Source organism: Capricornis sumatraensis, chromosome 5 (genome assembly GCF_032405125.1).
Source record: "Capricornis sumatraensis isolate serow.1 chromosome 5, serow.2, whole genome shotgun sequence".
Classification (NCBI taxonomy): domain Eukaryota; kingdom Metazoa; phylum Chordata; class Mammalia; order Artiodactyla; family Bovidae; genus Capricornis; species Capricornis sumatraensis.
The window spans coordinates 41,298,847-41,323,560 of NC_091073.1; the positions used below are offsets into that span (position 1 = coordinate 41,298,847).

At 36.0% G+C, this 24,714-nt stretch overlaps 1 protein-coding gene across 1 annotated transcript in view; it reads left to right on the forward strand.

Moving 5' to 3' along the window:
* The first annotated feature begins 558 nt into the window (after positions 1-558).
* The window catches only part of SEMA3A (semaphorin 3A), a 238,760-nt gene continuing 214,604 nt past the window's right edge, over positions 559-24,714 (forward strand). The window contains exon 1 of the mRNA XM_068972706.1: positions 559-670. Within this exon, the coding sequence (XP_068828807.1) occupies positions 559-670 (112 nt within the window). The remainder of the gene's footprint in view (positions 671-24,714) is intronic.

The window sequence follows — 24,714 nt, forward strand, 5'->3', positions numbered from 1 at the left end:
TGAGCTTGCCTGTTCTCCCATTGTCAGCCAGTCTAGTGAGTGTTGGGAAAACCTGTCTGTGGGATCTTGTGTCATCTCTCCCTACATGTGTACAGGAAAAGTCCGCGCTGCTCACGGTTCCTCTCTCTCTCTCTCTTTCTCTCTCTCTCTCTGTTTCCCTTTCATTCTGCTTCCCCGGAGCCGGAGCCGAATGAAGCAGGGAACAGGATTAGAGTCCGCCAGCTATCAGAAGAACCTAGATAAAAGGAACTGCTTCTTAAGCACCACTGCAGCAGCCTTGTTTTTTTTTTTTTTCCACACAACAGTTGTGCCTCATTATCCGGTGCCTGGCTCGATTCTTTTTTTTTTTTTTTTTTTTGGAGGGTTTGAAGTTTCTGTGCTTCAGTGACTGTTACAGAAGAAGAGGTGTTAGTGTTGCCTGGAGGTCTTGATTGTCTGCATTTATGAATGAAACTGACCTAAATCACCTGTTACCTCCAGTTTCCAGATTGTTTGAACTTCTCTGGCCGCACAATACAGGACGGACTGAAGCAGCATAGGACCAACAGCGTCTGCAGCATGGGCTGGTTCGCTAGGATTGTCTGTCTTTTCTGGGGAGTATTACTTACAGCAAGAGCAAACTATCAAAATGGGAAAAACAATGTGCCAAGACTGAAATTATCCTACAAAGGTAAGTTTTTCTTTTCCTTTTATTTGGCTAGCTTTCTAATTCCCCTCTGTCCCCTGCCTTTTTATTCCTTGAACTCCCTCCCAACCCAAACCTTAAAACCTTGAGTTTAACCTGAGAAACCTTTGTGATTGTGTGGGTCTTTTGGAGATGATTGAAACACTTTTTTTTTCTTTATAAAATCATGCCTTCTGTTGGATATATGACAATTTAAATGCAAACAAAGAGCATTTAATCACATTTGCAGAAAAGAGCTGAATGCCTGGTAAATACAGATCCGTATATGTGATCATATATCCTGTTAATTTTTCTCACTCTACTCCTGTTAAAATATTTTTTAAAACCACTGTTGCAACAATGGTCTCTTTGTAGATGTGTATGCCTCACATATAATAATTGTTATGATAAATTATATTTTCTTAGTTTTAGACAGTAAATGGTTAATTGTTGTCATGAATATTCAGTTTGTTCAAATCTGACAATCAGATGCTTAACATAAGCAGTAGATCATGGTTTGCCAAGAGAATATAAACTGGAAAGCACAGACTAGTTTTTCTACAGTGTTATGATTATACAAAAGACTGTGTATTTGGCTAATTGGTGTAATGCTAAAACCTTTGAAATATAATGTTATTTGACTCTTATGTACTTGAGTGAGAACTGAAGAGATACTACTTTCTAGTTGTACAGATAGTTGTGTGAACTTCTTTTCAAAACAAAGTATAAATTTAAGAGGGGGATTAAAAAGCCTTATCACATGGTTGGTCTGGTTACAGTTTAATATATATGCTGTTTTTTAATGAGGATTTTAAAGAAAATATTTGTTCTACAGTTGTTTAGATGGATTTTATAGACAGATGTGTAAAATCATGCTAATGTAAATTCTAACATGATGTATATAAATTTAATGGAAGAAAATATTTATATAGTGAGATATTATTAAAATGGAATTGAAGATTAAACTGTTTTAACTCAAGTAGTTTTACTCCCTAAGGTGATGCTTTCTTATGAGTCTCAAATTTCTACAGTTGGGGGTGGGGCAGTGAGAGGCTTCAATTATATTCTGTTTTTAGCCTGTAATATGAAAGAAAATTATTGAACCTGTCTGTAGAAATGTCTGTCTGCTGTACATTACCTGATGCCAGAAAACATATTCTTTAATTTTCACATGATGGGGAACATCTCTTTCTGAATACTCTAGGGTGAATGAGGAGCACAAATAAGAAAGACAGAAGTAATTTTCACACTTTTGGATTAGAAAATTAAACACCTATTAATGTGTTTATTTAGATTTATTACATAAATAAAATACATTGAATTGAAGACTATATTTTGGTATAGTTTTTTGATTGTTAAAAGGAGAATGAATTTTAAATGTTAGCAAACAAAATTGCAATTATATTTATATAAGATTTTTAAAAATAATCAAATAGTAAGCATTAAATATTTAATTAAATTCCAGGTATATCTTTATATAGTAGCTGTCTTTAAATTATTTACCTAGTATATGATATTATGATATCTCTGTTCTTGTCAGTTTTTGCTTTCTGAGAGTAGTCCATCCAGTAATTCTTAGGTTGATGGTCCAGTTTCTCCAAGTTTATATTTCTTATGAGTGAGTTTTACATACAAGTTTAGTTCCTGAAGATGTAAATAAATATATGCTATAGTTTTGGAATAAGTTTTAGATATGACATGCCTTTTTAAAATCTACTGTATTTTAAGATACTTGTCTAAGTGCTAAATAAATTATAAAATTGAGAATTATGTTTATTTATTTTACAATAATTTTATTTCCATGTTAATAGATTACTCTCCATTAATAGAAGAGGCACCAGTTTTTCCACATATTAGAAGATAGCATTTCATTAGAATAGTCTTTTGTTATACACAAATGCTTTAAACTTGTCTAAATTAAGTGAGCTGTATATATTGACAAGATGTGTTTACATTTGACACTGTGTTTATGAGCTCTTCTTAGTAATGGTATCCATTAGACTTATTCTGCTTTCCTTTAAACCAAAAGCTGCCTTACAACTACATAACAATTCTATTGATGTACCTAGAGGTTGACAATTTGGTAAAACAACCTGTGAAATGAACAGCAAAAGGAATACAAGGGATTGCCCAAGCAATTTTCTTCTATCATTTTATCATTACCTTTTTTCTCTATATGTAGACTTGTTTTGCCAAAGCAACTGTCTGGTAATCGATTGTCAGTACTTTGTTACTAAACTATAATAGATTTTTTTTTAGCTCCTTCTTTTTCCCCCTTAATTAGATGTCAAACATGGTTAAAACATTCACTGCTTTGCCCTTAAAAATATTCTAGCATGATTCATGAAGAGTTAAATCCCTGCCAACTCTAATTTCCCATGGTCACTTGTTTTCAAAGATCCACCATTAAGTTAACTCTCTCATTGCTCAGGTTGCCAAGACAAAAAGTTTCAGGCAATCACTGTGGTTACTTTCTACTTGTCATCTTGTCTGATAGGAGATAAAAGAGATTTGATATGTTAAGTGAGAGAGAAAAATAAGTAAAAAAACAAGAAGTCAGACTTTGTAGTAGATGTATATACATATCTAATAAGGTACCTCTTTATTTTCTAGGAAAAAGTAATAGAATAGATGTTTTCATGTGGAGAAGTGATAATATTAGCAAAATGGGGTATGCTCACTTTTCCTCTGAACCAATCTGATTTAGAATCCTTGTGGGGGAAGCAAATGTGAGAACTCTATAAATCTCAGCAGTCACATACAAATTATCCTTCAGAAACACTCAGTCAGAGATAGTTTTCCCTCCCTTAAATTCATATAACATAGCTAAATGTTATAATTATTATTTTTAAAATCAGTGCAGAACTGTTTATTTCCCCTACAAAACTAGTGAAATTTCACTTTTCCCATGAAATACCAGAATATCATAAAATTTTCCTTTTGGAGTGTGTGGTACAGTGAAGACTTCAGAAAAACCTATGGAAATCACAAGCAAATAAATTAGGTTTGGGGTTTTAAACAAATGACAAATGTTCCATCACTCAATGCAATGAGCTTTTCCAGGACATTGTGTGCTTGAGTTTTAGTAGAAATCAAAGACATATGCAAGTCTGAATATGATGGTGATCATGTGAATCCAAAGATTAAATCAGTTCCTTTAACTTTATCTACAATAGAAGACTTAGTAAATAGTACTTAAATAAATAGTAGATTTTTCAGAAGCTTTCTTCTCATATTTTGTGAAGGTTTCTTTTCACAGTCAAATTGTATAATTATTGTAAGAAAGGGGTTATTAGATAAGTCAAAATTCTCAAACATATATTTCAGGTATATGATGATGTTAAACTAAACATTATGAATCAGAATTTGCAAAGTATTTTTTATTTGCCATTATTCAATACAATATGACCACTTCAAAATTTAGTTAGTATGAATAATGATTTGCTAATTAAACTTGTTGACTTTTCAGAGATTTTGATTACTACTAACAAAGCACAAACATATATGCACATGTATGTATATATGAATAGATAAATATATATTCAGGGCAAAATTTATATTAATATTTTAGTGTTAATAAAAGCAATCTTGGTAAGTTGTAATAAAATGCTTTATAATAAAATTTATATTGGTTTAAAAGACAGTCACACGTTAAATTAAATGTATATGTATTTTAGTGGGCATGAACTTTTTGAGTCTCAGGAAAACCTTTCAGAAATATCTCAAGTATTCAAATAATAGGTATAAGATGGAATTTGCCTTGTATTGGAAATCTGCTCAGAGATAAAATGGAATGTGTCTATGAAAAGTAAGGGTAATATGCAAATATTTTCACAGAGCAAAGATGTTATAAATTCTTTGCGATACCTTTTCTCCAATAGTCACTGCATATTTGGCATCAGGTCTCCTTTTTGCTGATTCTCATTTAGCATGGTCTTTTCTTTCCAAATTCTATTAACTGTAAAAATCATCTTTTGATTCTGAAATCTTCAATTTAAGCACATGGAAAAGTTGAACTTTTTACTTATCTACTCAACAAGTATACCCATGCAGAATGATAAAAAATCAAAATAAAATGCCCAGTCTCACATCTTGTGATTCAGTGTTGATCAGGTCATATGAGAGCTGGTGAAAGTCTCAAGTTGAGGCTTCCCTGTTTATAGCAGCAACCAGATTCAGTGTAACTTTAGCAAGTAAGAAAATGACTGAGACCACAAATCCATCCCATGTAAGACTAACCCACCAACTTTTGATAATGAGAGGCAGTCTTTAATAACTTAAGGGAACCTGAATACTGAAGAGATGAATTTTCCAATTCTAGCTTTTTCAGGTTGTTGTTTCTTTTTATATAAATTGTATTTCCTAAACTCAATTATTGTCAGTGATATGAAGTACCTAAATATTTAGGTAACTAGATAGAAGTATAGATATAACTATAACTGATTTTTCTTTTTCTTATTTTTAATTAACATATATCAGTCACACATGATTTAAAAATATGTTGTGATTTTCAGTCAATTATATTTCAATTTTATATTTAAGAATGAATGCTACTAAAGGATTTGTCAGGAATAAATTTAATTTGAATCAATTCATACAATTGCATATGTTCCCAGTAACAAAATAAAAGTTAAACTGTTGGTTACAGAGCATAATCCATTTATGTTTAGTGTGAGTATATAATTGTATTTCAGATGTGAGCTTTGATAACTTATAAAGTTATCAAAAATTTAAAGTCAGCTGTAAAAAATTTTGTGGCTTAATTTCTTATCCTGATTTTTCTCATTTAAAAACTTCAGCTACACACCTATGTATCACAGTTCCGAAAATCATAATATCATACACACCTTTACATCTTTTTGATGAATTGTAAAATCTAAAATCCGTCTATTTTAAATGAAATTTATATTGAAGCATGTTCTAATCTTCCAGTATGAAGTAAAATTTTAATTAATATTTATCTAGTAATGTTCATTTATAAAGTCATGATATTATATCATAGCCACATATTAATTGACAAAGACATTGTATTTCATCATTAAAAAAAAAACTGATAAAATGATCCATTAATGCAAAGATGTAAGTAAAATCACCAAAATATATGACTTATCTAAGTTTAGTTCATGCAATGAAAGCTTATTTTAAAAAGGCCAGCAGTTGTAAACGTAAATTAGAATCAGTGGGTCTTGGGATGAATTTTACCCATCAAGACATCTAAGGTGCTGTTTAAAGGAATTACCATGCTTTGCAGTTCTATGCTTCTGCTAATAGGTGGCACTAGCAATTTGTGACAGTTCTTTCATTTAGTTTGGAAAATGGGCAGGCTGCTAAGACAAGTACACACAGAGTAATTTGGGGAGGCCAAACTTGGAAAAACTGGAGTAAGAGTCAAGCATGCACAAAGTAGAAGCGTTAGTTAAAATAGGATTTGCTACAGAGTTTGATGTGCTGTTTGCATTTGTTAGTACATGAGTGAGTGAGTAACTGAAAGTCACTCAGTTGTGTCCGACTCTTTGTGACCTCATGGACTATACAGTCCATGGAATTCTCCAGGCCAGAATACTGGAGTAGGTAGCCTTTCCCTTCTCCAGGGGATCTTCCCAACCCAGGGATCAAACCCAGGTCTCCCACATTGCAGGCAGATTCTTTACCAGCTGAGCCATTCTAACCCTCAAAAAATAAATTGTTATAACCAATAAATAAATAAATAATGTAATTTAACTTAAATGAGAATTTCCATGTGAAATTGATCTGTAAAGTGTAAACAGTCATGACTGAAGTAGCGGTATGAATCAGAATGATGAAAGGACAGTGTCCTGTGGATATACATAATATATATATGTGTGTGTGTGTGTATGTATGTGTGTATACTTATATATAATTATTTTAAGCCTGAATTATAAAATGGGCTTAACAGGAATGAGCCTGCCTGCCTGTGGCCCATTATTGCCATCATTTACAATTGGAGAGTAGCTAGTTGAGAAAGTAAAATAATGTTTAGAAAATTATAATCAGTATATTTTAAAAGAATGACTCCTTTAGATTTGTAGGTTGTTTTAAATTATTATCATAATTAAACATACCAAAGAATCAATAAATTCTATCTGACCCAAATAAGTCTAAATGTCTCCAGTTACTATCTCTTCTATTGCCAAGACTTAAACATCAGTATAAATAGAGAAATTACCCACTATTTCCAAACAGTAACAAAGCTGGACTCTGTCAAACCGAGGATAAGAGGATATACAATTTATACTTGAGTTAGGGAATGAAGATAAGCAAAAATAAAATTCTGTTGATACATATGAAGAATGAATTGGTCTTAGTATTTCATACAAGCTTAGAGTAAAACTGAAAGGAGCCACAAATTTAGGGAGTTTTGTCATCTCCTGAATGAGTCATTAAACCTACATTTCCAGGTTTCTTTTAGTTGAAGAGATATGGCATGACAAACAATGTTGACCAAACCTTTACAGTAACTTAATTTGTCGCCACAATCATAAACATGTCTTTAGATAAAATATAACATCACCCCCTTGAGTCTTCATCAGCAAGCTAAATGAAGCTTAGTTCTATTAAATATGTCCAATGAGTTCTTTAGTCCGTAAAACTACTTATGTGGATCATCTTTGTCGTGTCAGATTGAGAATTTCTCACGGGCAGATTTGTATGATTGTTTATCATTATAGTCTCAAACGGTGGCACAGTCACTCATTGAATGAAATTGTTCCTCATCACGTATATGTTGTTTCTAAACCCAAAATATACCTGTTTATAAATGAGTACAAAATTTAAAAATTTTAATAATTCATTATAAGTGAATTGTACATTGTAACATGGTAGAGAAAGTAAATTCTGTGCCAGATACTAGAATAGGAGGATATCAGAGGAGGCATTCTGATGTGCACAAAGAGCAGCTGCTGTTGCTGCTGTGAAGTTGCTTCAGTCGTATCGGACTATGCGACCCCATAGACAGCAGCCCACCAGGCTCCGCCGTCCCTGGGATTCTCCAGGCAAGAACACTGGAGTGGGTTGCCATTTCCTTCTCCAATGCATGAAGGTGAAAAGTGAAAGTGAAGTCGCTCAGTCGTGTCCAATTCTTCGTGACCCCATGGACTGCAGCCCACCAGGCTCCTCTGTCCATAGGATTTTCCAGGCAAGAGTACTGGAGTGGGGTGCCATTGCCTTCTCCAACAAAGAACAGTGGTGTCTCCCCTGAGCCAAGCATCAGGAAGACCACTGGAGAAGCGCATGGGAACCCCCTCCAGTATTCTTGCCTGGAGAATCCTATAGACAGAGGAGCCTGGCAGGCTACAGTCCATAGCGTTGTAGAGTCAGATACAACCGAAGTGACTGAGCGCAATGAGCCAAGCTTATTTCAGCACTGAATCAGAAAGTGTCTAGGGCAATCTTTGTTTGCCTGCAACTAGGAGATAGTATTTAATAATATATGTATCTTTGACTATTCTAGGAGGAAAATTATTGCATTTCTTTCAACAAATACCTGATTTTCCTTATTACTGTTTCTCAGTATACACAGCCAGTAAACAAAATGAGTGAGATGATTCTAAAACCAAAAGTGGTCAAAGATAAAATGTCTCATTATCACTCTCACTGTATCTGAAACTTTGTGTAGAACAAACCAGTCCTACCAAACAAAGTTGAAAATATAATCATTTAAAAGTTTAAATTGACTATATTTCACCATCCATACTTTTGGGACAATTCTGGCTTTGCTCTTGACACTTTGCTAAGATTAGTGTTGCAGAGTCTTCCTTATGAGTTTCCTCTTATCCTTGATTCCACTCACCCAGAGCTGCAGTTACTCATTGCCCCTTGCTTTTCATCTCCAACTCAGCCTCTGGCTTTGTGTTCTGTAGCCTGAGACCGCTGCCTACATCCACCCCCAGCCCTTGCTCCCAAGGCCCTCCTGCCCAGAAGAGTAGACATGAAAGGAAGGAGCCACAGGAGTCTTTGTTGAAGTGAGAATGTACAAAATGTGTGCAGAGTCAGCTGCTTAAGATCCCAATCTTACATAATTGAGAGCATGAGAGAGAATGGTAGGCTACTTTCCTTAGTCAACAGCTAGAACTGGACATGGAACAACAGACTGGTTCCAAATAGGAAAAGGAGTACATCAAGGCTGTATATTGTCACCCTGCTTATTTAACTTATATGCAGAGTACATCATGAGAAACGCTGGGCTTGAAGAAGCACAAGCTGGAATCAAGATTGCTGGGAGAAATATCAATAACCTCAGATATGCAGATGACACCCCCCTAATGGCAGAAAGTGAAGAGGAACTGAAAAGCCTCTTGATGAAAGAGAAAGAGAAGAGTGAAAAAGTTGGCTTAAAGCTCAACATTCAGAAAACGAAGATCATGGCATCTGGTCCTATCACTTCAAGGCAGATAGATAAGGAAACAGTGGAAACAGTGTCAGACTTTATTTTTTGGGGCTCCAAAATCACTGCAGATGGTGATTGCAGCCATGAAATTAAAAGATGCTTACTCCTTGGAAGAAAAGTTATGACCACCCTAGATAGCATATTCAAAAGCAGAGACATTAGTTTGCCAACAAAGGTCCATCTAGTCAAGGCTATGGTTTTTCCTGTGGTTGTGTATGGATGTGAGAGTTGGACTGTGAAGAAGGCTGAGCACCGAAGAATTGATGCTTTTGAACTGTGATATTGGAGAAGATTCTTGAGAGTCCCTTGGACTGCAAGGAGATCTAACCAGTCCATCCTAAAGAGATCAGTCCTGGGTGTTCATTGGAAGGACTAATGCTGAAACTGAAACTCCAAGACTTTGGCCACCTCATGCGACGAGTTGACTCATTGGAAAAGACTCTGATGCTGGGAGGGATTGGGGGCAGGAGGAGAAGGGGACGACCGAGGATGAGATGGCTGATGGCATCACCGACTAGATGCACATGAGTTTGAGTGAACTCCAGGAGTTGGTGATGGACAGGGAGGCCTGGCGTGCTGTGATTCATGGGGTCACAAAAAGTCGGACACAACTGAGTGACTGAACTGAACTGAACTTCCTTAGTCCACTTGAAGATCTATAAATGAGACCTAGAGTATAAATTAAGGTACAGTGCTTGACTTTACAGTCTTATAAATATATGTTGGTCTTGTGACAAGGTAGACATACCAATAGGAAAGGAAATAATATGACTACCCAGAGTGCTGTTACATACAATCATAATTACTCATGTTTAAAAATGATTGAGTCCTAGTCCAGATCCTTCAGGACTATATTTGGGGAAAGCCAACACAAAGTTCTTTATGCCTGACATCAAGTCAAAACTTTACAAGCACTTATGAGTCTTTATAGTATGTGCAGAAATTTAAATTTCTATCTTCAAATTTGAAATGTCAAGAGAATGAACTCTGCTCTGTTGTAGTCATCCTTTAAGAATCAGTTTAAATGAATGTAGGTTTTCACCGCAACCCACTCCAGTACTCTTGCCTGGAAAATCTCATTGACGGAGGAGCCTGGTGGGCTGCAGTCCATGGAGTCATGAAGAGTTGAACACGAATGAGCGACTTCACTTTCTCTTTTCACCTTCATGCATTGGAGAAGGAAATGGCAACCCACTCCAGTGTTCTTGCCTGGAGAATCCCAGGGACGGGGGAGCCTGGTGGGCTGCTGTCTATGGGGCCGCACAGAGTCGGACACGACTGAAGCAACTTAGCAGCAGCAGCAGGTTTTCATTAACTGTGAAAACTTCAATTATTTGCCAGAATGTTATTATAAATAATAAGCATTTCTTACTTGTATTTTATATGTAAGACAAACACAGAAAACCATGTGAGGCAACGAACAGATTTCTTCATAAATAACTAGATTCTTGGATTAAAGTGAACATAATGGAACTTCAGAGAAAGATGGTATCACACCTGGCTAAAAACTTCAGGAAGTTTTGTAAAATAAGGCGTAAGGAAGGTGGACCTTAAACACAAGAAGTCTGCGAGAAGGCAGAGGTAGAGAAAAGTGATAATTACCACCATCTAAAAGTACTTGGGGGTGTTGATTTTTAGGAAAGCAATTTATTCTGTATTGTATGTAATAATACAGTTTTATACATATTAATTCAAATGTGATATGGAAACAAGTTTGTCCTTTAACAAGGGGAACTTAAAGCTGCAGCATGTCAAGCCGGGAATGTCAAGGAGTTAACAGGTGTTTGCCAGTGTTTGACTGAAAATGATAGCAAGACGGACAAGTGCACATCCTTGAAGGACTTTTCCACGGTGGTCACAGTGGTCACTTGGGCCTATCCGTCTCTCCTTTGAGATTTGTCTATAAAGTATATGAGGCAAACTTGTTTTTAGCCAGTGGGAAAAAAAAGAAAGCTGTGCTTGAAAACACAGTATGGAAAACACCATGACTATAGTTTCTTGAAATTATAAAATATACTGGCTTAGAATGCAGGTTTCTTCGTGTTCTCCCAGTTAATTCCTTTTTTTTTTTTTTCTGTTTTGCTCTATTATTTGTATAATCAATCCACCAACAAGTTTTGAAAAGAGCATGCATGCTAAGTCACTTCAGTCATGTTTTTGTTCAGTTGTTACGTTGTGTCCAACTCTTTGAGACCCTATGGACTATAGCCTGCCAGGCTCCTCTGTCCATGGGATTCTCCAGGCAAGAATACTGAAGTGAATACCATGCCCTCCTCCAGGGGATCTTCCTAACATAGGGATCAAACCCATATCTTTTGTCTCCTGTACTGGCAGGCAGATTCTTTACCACTAGTGCCACCTGGGAAGCCCTTGATAAGAGCAATTGCTATCCTATAAATCATATTTGTTTTTAATATCAAGACATCCATATCATTTATATGATGAGCCTCAGGGATTAAATTGTTCCCTTGACTGTGTATTTCTGTTATGTGCCATATAATTTAAATCTGAAGTCATATACTGCACACATTTTGATTTACTTAGTACTTTTATTGTTCAGGATGTTTCTCTGACTCATTTAAGAATAAAAACTTAGTTTCAAAACAAACAGGCTAGTAAAATCTTGGAGCTATTCATAATATATTAGAAAAAAGTTGTAGATTTATGGTATTTTGCAACACAAAATGCAGAAAGTACTTGTGGAATTATGTATTGATAAAGTGCTACACAAATCACTGTGTTTATATACAGTCCATATATATGTGTATCCATAACAAATACAAGAAAAGTTAAACCAAATGATTATTTTTCTAAATAATGGTTTAGAAATTCTCAACATCATTGTTGAGAATTATGAAAAATGAAATGCAAATCACTAGAACACAGATTGAGACAAAAGGCATGGGAGACCCTCTCTCTTTGCTCAGTGGCTGGTCTTGAGTGGTTCAGAATAGGCCATAATCTTTTTTTTCTTTAACTTTTTATTTTATATCGGAATAGAGTTGATTAACAATGTTGTGATAGTTCCAGATGGACACCAAAGTGAGTCAGTTTATATGTATACCTGTATCTATTCTTCAAATTTCTTTTCCCCTTAGGTTGTTAAACAACATTGAACAGAGTTCTCTGTGCTGTACAGTAGGTCCTTGTTGGTTATTCGTTTTAAATACAACAGTGTGTACATGCCAGTCCCAAACTCCCGCACCATCTCTTCCCTCCACCTGGCCATGATCTTCTGTCCTTTAATAGCTGACCTTACCTGAGCGTCTTCTGCTGCGCAATGCTGCTGTTCTCTGTTCTCTCGCAGGCACTAGTACACTGGGAAGTCGCCAAGGTGCCCCTTTCAATAGTCCTCCCATTGAGGCTTCTCAGCATCTTGGCTCCAGGTCATGTAGTATCTTTGCTGTAAAAGCAGGCATACGGTGCTTTCACTCTCAGGGCCTTCTACCTCCAGAGTTCAGTGTGAGCAGAACAGATCCTGCTAGTAAAATAGTCTTTCATCTTTCCAGATCTGAAATCATCTTTTAAACTGATTCTGGCCACCTCACTCTACCCTTTTTCTCTGGAAGTACAAAGTCTTCAGAACTTTTTTATCCTATCTATATATCATTTCGAAAACAAAATCTGTTAATTTTCCCCTGGGAGTTTAGAGAAAGTTTTTAAGCCTCAAAAACTAAAAACCTTTATATCTCTCTTGGGAAGAGGGTAGGAATTTTTCATTTTAGCAGGCTAATCTACAGAAATTAAATGACAATTTCTTAATTAACTAGTCTTGCCACTTTAATATTTCACTCCTGTACACATTGTTGTTGGTCGGTTGTTAAGTCTTGTCCAACTCTCTGTGACCCCATGGGCTATAGCCTGCCAGGCTCCTCTGTGCATTGGATTTCTCAGGCAAGAATACTGGGATGGGTGGCCATTTCCTTCTCCAGGGGATTTTCCTAACCCAGGGATCAAACCCACGTCTCCTGCAATAGCAGGCAGGTTCTTTACCACCGAGCCACCTGGGAAGCCCTCTCCTAAACAGACGCATACACCTAAATCTAGACATTGTGCTTAAACAGAGAGTGTGGATCTCATATATTTTAGTCAAAATGTCTCAACTTTCCATCAATAAAATATGCTGATTGAAGGACAAATTAATTTTATTGACCCTTGAGATGCAGAAGTGTCTTCCAAGTGATGACTGGGAGGGGAAGCCCAGCAGAAACTGGAGAACAGGAGCCAGTGTTGCCCAGGGAGCTCTTCCCAAGGCTGCCCAAACCCCTGCCTGGGAAAATTACTTTCCCAGATGCTGTGAGTTCTGGGAACCAGTTGCTGAGCCAGCTTGGGGCTTTTGCCTGTAGGCTGCAGTCCATGGGGTCGCTACGAGTCGGACACGACTGAGCGACTTCACTTTCACTTTTCACCTTCATGCATTGGAGAAGGAAATGGCAACCCACTCCAGTGTTCTTGCCTGGAGAATCCCAGGGACGGGGGAGCCTGGTGGGCTGCCGTCTATGGGGTCGCACAGAGCTGGACAAGACTGAAGCGACTTAGGGGCAGCAGCAGCTTCCACACAGCAAATGCCGTAGACTGTCTGCACTAGGACCTCTCACAGGGAACTCAAACTCAACTGGTTTGTTCAAAACTGTACTCATGGTCCTCCCTGCAAAGTTACTTGTTCTCAGTTTCAGGGAATGTTGTCATTTTGTCCTAGTTATCTGTACCATTAACATCTTCGCTTTTCCCTTGCTGACCCTCCTCATATCTACCAGCTTCAGTGTTTTATGGAGTCTCCCTCCTTAGTTCATCCCTCCAATCTTTCCTATTCCCTCCTCCAGGTTAGGTCAAGCTCTTATTACTTGCCCTATTTTGGCAACAGCCACCTATAGTTATCTCTTCTTTCTTTCGTTACTGAGTACAATTATTTCTGAAATTCAAATTTAATTATCCCATTCCATTTTAAAAAGTTCCTTCTGATTAAAGCCCATACTTCCTCGTTTGACCTACAAGAATGATTAACCTAAAGTAGTCTAGGGCATAGAGGGAGCTATTTGGAGTTCCTGCAATGATTCACACATGAAGAAATAAATTAATGCCATAATAACAATCATGATAATGAAAATGAAAAAGAAAGGCTGGAGATGAGACACACTGAACATATAGAAAAATTGGGTTTGGTGATTGGTTTGTGTATAGGAGAATCTGCAGAATTTGAGAATAGTACATTTTAAATTCCAGCAGCTAGCGGTGTGGTACAACAACTGATAGTATCTGGAAAGTGAAACTGTCTCCACCTTGCAGCCCAGTAATGCCCCAGTATACTACTCCCTCCTCCACATCACACCTGTGACTTTTTTGGTGGACATCCTCCCACCCTGTAAACTGTTTATTGACCCTGCGCTCTCAAACAAACATCACCTTTGTCAAGGCTTTTGAAGAGGCAGAGAAGTAGGAAACACAATATGGCCCCTGTCCTGAAGAAACTGCACATTCAGAAGGGGAAAGGACACAGACTTCCAGCTTTGTAGGATCTCACCTGCTGTCTATCCATCTTATACTGCCAGTCAAGTACAGAGTCTTGTACATGACTGCTCCTCACTAAATACTCCTGGAATGAGGTGGTTGAAGGAAAACATGATGAGGTGGCTGGTGATCATTCCAGGTGAGAGAGCTAAGGAGCAGAGGTGAGATCACACAAACAGTGGATTTGAGAACAAAATGTAGCCTAGTTTAAGTTAAAGGGCTGTACAATTGAGTAGTAAAATACTTGATTGGAAGAAAAAACATTTAAGGCTGAAGAATCAGTCCAAATACCGACAAATAGTAGGGAATTTTGAAACAAGAGTTTACAGAATTTAAACTTTAGATTTGTATAACAAGCGATGAAATTATTTAAAGTTTATAAATGAATGGCATGTGCAAGGCATCACTTTAGCTTTCCTGAAACCTGAGAGTTGGCCTTCAGTTCATAATTATGGAGTCATCATCTGAGAAGTGGAAATAAGATTCTGTAACGTGACTATAGCTCAGATTGGGCTTCACAGCCTTGTTTTCCTGATGAAGACTTCATATGTGGGGATGTAGCTCAACTTATCTACATAGAGCAATATTGTTTCACATGTCCAGTATAAATGCAAGTTATATTTAAGAAAAATTCAGATATTTATGATTTCATGTAAAATTTTAAATTACATTAAATATATTCTATGTTACATACTAATTCCTTCAAACTTTCTTAGGTTTTTGGCAAAGTGTACATTTAGAACTTCTGACAATGAATGGGGCATGCGTTTACTCTGTCATGATGTCACTATTTAGGCAAAGCAAGATATCAAAGGTGATTTTTTATGCCAGATCACTATATTATGTGAGTTTATCATTCTTTTGATCACTTTTTCTCTTTTCTCCTGGGCTGGCAAGCAGAGGTTCACCATTTTTTTGCATTTGATTCTAACTAGATAAAATTAGAAGCTGTGCTGTAACAGAGCAAGTACTCCTGAGACACAAATTCCCCATTAGGCTCTCACACACTGACCTGGAGCCATGGGATTTGCTTACCTTCACTTCATGTTCCCCATGGTCAATAGAGTCTCAGCCTTCTTTTTCTTCCTGAGGCACCTATTCAGAACAGAATTAAGGTTCCCTTTGCTCACTCTAACAGAACAGGTGTTCTCTTTCTACTATTCAACCCTGTAATCCAGACAGCTTCTTAAGAAAGATTTCTAGTATAATAATAACAAATGAGACCAATGACTCAAACAAATAGTTTCTTTCTGGTGCACGTGAAATCTCTTTGCAAGACAGAGTCAATGTCCCTTGTGCCCACTGTTTCATCAAAAATGAGATTAATACTTATCTGATTGGCTTTGTTCTTTAGCTGTCAAACGAGAAAACTGTCTGCTCTATGACAGTACCTCTGTTCACATCTATAAGAACATTGCACACTAATTCTGAAAGAATCTGTTTAGTCTGTTCTAAGCAGATGCTGTATAAGGGAATGAAATGAGTGATGGTATAGCAATTTGCTTCTTTATTACAGATCTCATTCTATAATATTGAAATGTACCATAAGTAACATATACTAAGGGTCATAGTCTCCTGAATAGATTCTCCATTGTACATATAACATCATATTTTTCTTGCAATTTAGTTTTCTTTATAGAGCTAATAGCAGATTTATTGCATTTTCATATTTCCTAAAGAATAAAATTTCACATTCTTGGAATATACAAAATGACAGCACATATTCAATCAAAAATTCTATACATTTGATCATATATGTTGTCATTATTTAGTATTACTGAATAGCAAGTGATGTTATGTTTAAAGAGTGCAGGCAACTATTTGTTGGCCTTGTAAAAATTAACAGTCTTTTCAGATTTGGCTGCTAGAATAAAATTTTCACCAGTACAAGAAGAATCAGAGCATAGCAATGAAAGTAGTGAAACTGACCCTGGCATTTTCTAGATGAGGACTCTGGCATGCTTTTTAGCTTCATCTTGCTCTTTTCTAGCTTGGAGAGAATAGCTACTTTATAGTAGCTGTTACTGGTATATTGACAATATATGTGTAAGATGTTCAGAAAGTGCTAGATACATAGAAGATATTCATCAACAATTAATTCCTTGAGGCAGATTAATAATTGCATAGGTTCTAGATTACAGTGTTTTGCTCAGAGTAGGTATACATGCGTGTAATGCTCCAGCTATTACACAGTTTGTGAGCAAAATTTGTGTATGATAATGACGCAAAGAAAATCACAATTGTATTTGTAGCATTAATGGTGTGAATCTTGAAAAATGTGAAGTTTCGCAATGTCAACTGGCTGGTCAGTGTAGGGGAAGGTTGTGTGAAAAGCTATTGTTGCAAGTAAACAATTGTAAACATAAATTGTAAAAAGTGATGTTTAACGTTAGGCCTGTCAGTCTTACATAAGTGCCGCTAAATATATTGTTGTTGATCCATTGCTTGTCACAGTTTTAAATGTGGACTCTCTCTGAGGTTATACATAACACTAATGATGGGGATGAAGGTAGACATGATTTTTAGATCTTCTGGCTCTGAGTACTTAGTGAGCCATGCTGAGCAAGGAAGCACCTGTTTCTAAAGTAAGGAGTTGTCTGCATCTCACAGACTATAAGTTCCAATTTCTGTTTTCAACATGAACCAACGTGAACCAACATGAACCAATATTAAATCATTCATTTAATATTCAGTAAAATAACCAGGAAATGACTAGTTTTATTAGCTCTTGTACTTACAGCATATCCTCTCAAATGGCGTAATGCTTGTCTTGAATATTATTTTGTTATGACTTAGACCATGAAGACACAACATCTTTCATGACAACTTAAAAAGTATTGAATCCACATAGGAATTAACACAATATTTCCATTTAATATGTCCCTGAGTCTGAATGAAACATTGTAGATATAAAGTCTGAGTCTTTTGGACCAGTTCTGTGAACCACCTGTGATGGCAAATAACCCATTTGTAGGAAAGAGGATATGCAGTCACTCAAGAAAATAAACTTGCAGTCTGAAGCTAGTAAACAGAATGAAGAACATGTTGAGAGTAACTTAAAGGGGCTTTTGTCTAACAGAAGACACTGGGAAGCCAGACTGGGAAATATAGACGTTATTAGAAGGGGAGGTGACACTAACCACAGTTGGCTTTTAAAGGATTTTTCTGGAAGGCAGAATTCCTTTGGAAAACATTTTATGTCCCAACATGAATAAATTTCTGAGTTACTCTAGACAAAGATGAATTTTATTTCTTTGTGGCTTTAGCCATATTACAATGCTCATAAACTATTTTACCTCGTGCCAGACATGTGGAAGCAATCAGTATATGTAAATGATATGTGAAGGTGAGGTACAGTTTTAGCTTAAAAACTTAGACTGTCTGTGGTCATAAATTATAATCACATCACAAGGAGCTACTTACCTTTTAATGGTAACTTAAATGTAAAAATAATCAGTGATAAATTCTTAAAACTGCCTGTGTTTTCTTAGTTAAGTACAATAAATGTAAAATACAGTGCTACTTTGTGCTGTTACATTATTTTTAGGACACAACATTTAAAGGCAAATATTTTTTACCTTCAGTAATTGTTAAAATGCAAGTAGCTGTAATTAGACATAATTACGTCTATCCCTGAAAAACTACTTTTTGCTAAGGGTTACATTTAGATTAACTGCAGTTGTCCTTTATTAATATTAATCCCCCCTTTTCTGTTAACATGATATCAATTTGTGTTTTGCCTATAATATACTTTATATATATATATTCATATGCTTCATAACATTTCATAAATTTTGAACATATAAACCTGAATCAAATCTCGTTGCAAAGGAAATAGATATCATAAAAATAAATGTTTCCCTTTCTTTAAATTCAAAACAATGAAACTCTTAGTTTCAATATGATGGTACTGTGCCTCTTTAAAAATATTTTTACCATCTGCTCTATATAAAGCTGGATATTAAAATAACAGGAATTCAAAGTACTGTTACTAGACACACATATACAACGAGTAGAGGGAAATAAAATAAAGTAAAATAAAATAAATCAAAGATCAGTATTAAACATTATCATTTTTTCAATGAAAAAAACAGCGAGATCATATTTTGTTAGACTGAAATCAGGTCGATATGCTCCTAATTTACTCATAGTAAAGCAAACAAAACTCATCCTAACATAGTTCCTTGAGGGAACCAAGAAACAGTCATTATACAAAGTATTTAAATATAATTCACTGATGTAAGCAAGAAACAGTCTCCAAACCTTGGCTTTATATGTCATCCTTCATTCAGCAGGCATGCACGTTCTGAGCCAGGCTCTCTGACAAACTAGGAAAGAGATAAAAGACACACTTCCATGCAGAAGGATCCTACCCTCCTGTATCAACACAGATTACTTAGAATTTACTATATCATTGAGCTAATTAAAAAGAAATGTGGAAATTTTACAAAACAGAATCAATTCCACAGACTACATGGCAAATGCCAGTTGCTAGCTGAAGTTTATTCCCTAGTGCAATAGTAATATGAGGAAAGGAGGAATGACCAGGAATGGAGAGGCGTTGACCAAAATGCTGGATGTGAAAATTCTAAAAAAAGAAGACAAATCCCTTAACTCAGATGCATGTGCACATGTGCTGTTGTTGTTGCAGTTTGGTCTAGGGTTTTACTGTAACTCTGATTACTCAGTACATATTTCCATGTTATTATGCTCTTGTTTCTTTAAATAGTATTCTCTTTCTCTTCTAAAGAATGTTCTTTCAAAACAAACTCATTTCAGATGATCAAGAATTTATAAGTGTAACTATGCACCAATCACTATAATGACTACTATGTAAAGAAAAACATATGAAGTTAACCCTGATTCTCAAGAACCTGACAACATAGTGCTCACTAGTATACCAACCAATGATCAGGCAATTGGTCTATCATTTAAATATAAGTCAAATGCTATGAAGTTTAGGGGGGAGACAGTGGTTTGTTGATTATCTATGGTATACTATTGATTAGGGTTTCCCAGGTGACATAGTGGTAAAGAATCTGCCCGCCAGTGCAGGAGATACAAGAGACGCAGGTTTGAGCCATGGGTTGGAAAGATTCCCTGGAGTAGGAAATGGCAATCTACTCTAGTATTCTTCCCTGGAAAATTCCATGGACTTCAGGCTACAGTCCATGGGGGTCACAAAGAGTTGGACACATACAGACTTGCTATTGAGCACTGAGAAAATATTATTTCACAGGGAGTTAAAATTAAGCTATACTTATAAGGATGAAGAAAAATTTTGTAAGAAAGAATGAGGAAGGCCTTTCTGTTAGAAGTGCAATTCGGAGATAATGTGTATAGTTTATCTAAGAAGCCACAAAATAAATTCAAAATTAATTTAATCATTATGGAAAGGAGTAGTGGGTAGTGAGGCAATGAGGGATAATTCTGAATTTCTGATTCTGTAAGTTATCAATGATGCTGTATAACCTTTGATCATTTATCAAATAAGTATTAATATGGTATTCAATGAATCACACTCTGGGACATGCACAAAGATGACATGCATTCTGCCTAAGGAGTCTCATTTAGTGGGGAAGGTAGGCAAGTTTGTCAAAACACACATTATGAGGCAGATATGCAAAAAGTAATATATCCCAGCAAAGAACTCTGAGAATTCAAAAATGTAAGGTATCAAAGAGGCAAAGAATCTGGCAAGTCCTCATGTGAAAACAAGCATTTGAGGTGGACCTTAAAGAACCTTTAATAGAAAACATTCTAAGCGATGGATGTCAATAAATACTGAATAGGAGAGAAAGTGTCTAGAGTAGGTCATGATATGTATATTGTTTTAGTTTGCTTAAGCATATATTTTGGGCTTCCCTGGTGGCTCAGTAGTAAAGAATCTGCCGGCACTCAGGAGCTGCTGGAGATGAAGTTTCGATCCCTGGGTCGAGAATTTACCCTGGAAGAGGAAATGGCACTGCAGTATTTTTGTCTGGGAAATTCCTTGGGTTGAGGAGCCTGGTGGGCTACAGTCCATAGGGTCACAAAGAGTTGGACACAACTGAGAATACACCCTAAGTATAATTTTAAAAAATCATATGAGGTATGTTCAGGTTGTTGTTGCTCAGTCACTCAGTCGTGTCTGACTCTTTGTGACTCCATGGACTGCAGCAAGCCAGGCTTCCCTGTCCTTCACCATCTCCCAGAGCTTGCTCAGATTCATGTCCATTGAATAGGTGATGCCATCCAACCATCTCATCCTGTCATCCCCTTCTCCTCCTGTCTTCAATCTTTCCCAGCATCACGGTCTTTTCTAATCTTTTCTAGGTTCCAGGTACTAATTGAATAATCATGGGCCGCTAACTTGAGTTTTCTGATCATACAACACATGACACAAAAGAATTATTCAGGAACAGTTTCATCTTTTATCCTTCAATTTCCAATGGAAATGTTTAAATATCCAGTATAAATTACCATCATTATTTTTAATTCAGATGTTAGTATATTATAGGTACATGGCACCAAGCCCAGAACCATAATCTAGTTAGATTTAGTAGAACACAGTAGTTAAGAATGTGGTATTAGTAATCAGGAAATTGGGGCTAACATCTGATACATGGAACACTAGCAAAGTAATTGGCATGGTGAGTGCCCAGTGGTTTTGCATTTTAATAGAAAATACAGGAATGGCTTACAAAAGGAGTGATCAGGTCAAGTGATAAAAGTAGATAAAAAATAAGTGTGATGGAGAACAGAGGAGACATTTCTTGCAAAGTGAGATGAGGACTGAGGAGTCAAGGAAGGGTATAAGTAAGATAAGTCAGGAGTGGAGATAGTGCTATGAGCAATTAAGTAAAACATAAGCTGTATTTGGGGAAAGAAAGGCAATTTGTTTGACTTTTCCCTCTATTGTATTAAACACTGGTTTAAATAAGCTGTTTCAATCAATGTAGCTACCCTTTGTGATGTATATGCTAATTACTGTGATTGATTTTCTGTTATTATCCCTGTCTTCTGAAAAGATTGATAAGCAATGACTCAGTCAAGATGTATAAAATAGAAAAGAATTGAAAAAGCAAGATGACTCAACATCTCAATATTTGTAGTTTTCAAGAGTTGTTTGATACAATGATCTAGGCAAAAGTTTATCAAGACAGTTAAAGGGTTAGACGTAAATAAAATAAGAGTGGAATCCAAAAGAGGAAATAGATTCTGTGAGGTGAATTTGGCGAAGAGGAAACTTACTTAAAATTATATTAGTTGATGCTTTATTTTTTTACATCTCTCATTCATTTGAGACAGGAAACAACTATAACTAACAAAAGAATTCAAACTATTGTAAACAATATTGAATTGTTTAACCATAATAACTACATAGAGACTTCTGAAGGTAATTTATTAAAAAATGAACATAATATATATATCATATGTAAAACAAAATTTATAAAATTTGTTGTTACTAAACAATAGCTTGTTTTCATAATCTCATTAAATTTACTTTGTTATTAAACTTGTGTCTAACAGTCTGTGATTCCTTTTAGTTCAGGAAAATAACAGAAAGTTTTACCTTATGTGACAATAATGGGCAGGTGCCATGGCTAAATAACTGAGACATTATATCATAATTATTTAAAAGAATAAAATGTGTGGCCTATCAAGGGGAACTAAAGACCGGTAACCTACAAGTAGATTGTTTAGTATATATATAATGTGTCTTCCAGTAGGATATGGATCAAAATATGCTTTATAAAGCATGATAGTTACACACAGTAAAGACTGTTGTATGCCCTTTAGTTCTGCTCACAATTGTAGAGGCATTCCACTGGATTACAGCTCTATTCTTTTAACTATTTTCTCTTAAATAACTCCTACAGAAGAATGAGTTTTATTTGAATGAACATGTTTCATCATATTCTTTTAACTTTTTGAAGCAGCATTTTCTTAACTTTCCCCCTGTGTGTTCCTAATAATAGAAATACAATTCCAAAAATATCTTCAAGAAACTTGATCGTATTACTGAAGTTGTCCAGTATTATGACTCAAGGCTAGACATTATTATGCAATAATGAAGAAGGCTTAGGTGGTGCCATTTTCCACAGTCAGTTACTTTCACTACTGAAACTGAATTTTGTACCCTCTAAACTTAATGCCTGCTACTAGGAAATATGACTCCAAACTGAATTATCTGAGTAATTTGCTAAAGTAAATCTAAATCATTGCTTTCATTTCATAAACATTGTCAGAGAGGCTAGGAAATGCGAGTAAATAGGGGATACTATTATTGCTCTCTGTCAGGTTGGAAATGTCTTTTAAATGCTTAAAGAAATATTTAAGCGTTCTTAAACAAGCATTCTTAAACATTGCTCTTCAGTCTTAGGTTAAGCAATAGGAAGACCAGCTGTTTGCTTGGTCTACAAATACTGATTTTTCTATTATTGTCTTTGGAGAAAAAGAGTTCATTTTAAGCCATTGTTCCAGACTCTTTGGGACAGTAATCCGGCATCCTAGTGGTTTTCCATGCTACCTTTCATAAATAAATAAGCTCATACATCTTAGAAGATAATAGATGACTTTTTCTTTTTAATAGGTATACATCAAACTCATGGTATGTTTTCTATTAAACACAGGAAGTGAGAACCGTTTGTGGTAGAAATTCCAATAAGAAACATATTTACACTCCTCTGATCTTTATCCCAGTCTGGATAATAATTTTTTGATTTTTCTGCTCCTTTTTTTTCAAAGTTCTTATTATTCATACTAATTGGGACCTTTATTTAAATGGCTTCAGCAATCTGTAACACACCACAGGATAACCTCTTAATGTACATTTAGTAACAAGATTTGTATCTACTGAAATATAAGAACTGCATTGTAAATGATTTATAAATTCAATGAAGTAAGATACTGTATGTATTAAAAAGTGAGCAACAAAATAGAATCATCCTTAGAAAAAAATACCAACTTTTAATTCATTATTTCATTTTAGACTGTCACAGATTTACCATTTCCCATACCAAATAAAGTGATAGGAGTGTTGTGAAATTTTAATGCCTGTTAGTATTGGAGAATCTCTGTGACCATAAATAAAAACTGCTATAAAACTTCAGAGCATTCTTTTGTGGGGCAGGCAAGGTTCACGTGGAGTCTGCTCCTAGGCCTATTTCCAGACATTTAGGATTCACGTATCAAGCTCCTAATAGTATGTGCATCTACTTGATGGAATTTTTATCAGATTGTTTTATTCAAAACAATGCATGTAATAACAGGGGAAAAGTAAAAAAGACTGATGTAGGTTTGTAATCAAAACATTTGTTAATTATCATTTAGATAACCAAAACCATTTATCAATCTGTTTCATGCTTTGCCCTTAAGTCATCCAGATGACTCTGAAACGGGGACTGGAATTTGCTCTCAAGAAAATTCTAGTTTACAACCCTAGCAGCAGTGCCCCAAATAATACAGAACGTGGGTTACCAGGCTTGCCTATGTACCTCCAAGTGATGAACCCTCATAATTCTAATCAAGGAGAAGTGGATACATGGGATACTCAGTTAGCATAGGTAATACAGTGAGGTGTTGGTTTGATATTAGCCTTTCTCTTTCTTTTTACTGAGGATGATAGGTATTCCCCAACATTGATATATTCTGATGTTTGAAATAAGATTAGCTATGAAACAGTTGTTTTTTAAAGTTACTTAAAATATAGCAGGGGAAGAAGTGGGACAAATTGAGAATGCTGAATTGACATACATACACTACCGCGGCTTCCCCGGCGGCTCAGTGATAAAGAATCTGCCTGCAATGCAGGAGGCACGTGAGGGAGACATGGACTTGATCCCTGAGTCAGGAGGATCCCCTGAAGGAGGAGATGGCAGCCCACTCCAATATTCCTGCCTGTGAAATTCTGTGAACAGAGGAGCCCGGCAAGCTGCAGTACCTAGGGGTCGCAAAGAGTCAGACACGACTGAGCACACAAGTATAAAGTAGATACTTAGAGGGGAGCTGCTATACGGCACAGGAAGCCTGCCTAACTCTCTGTGACAACCTAGAGCTGTGGGATGGAGGCTCAAGAGGGAGGAGATATATCTCTCTCTATATATATATATCTCTATATATAGTTATGACTGATTTGCATTGTATGGCAGAA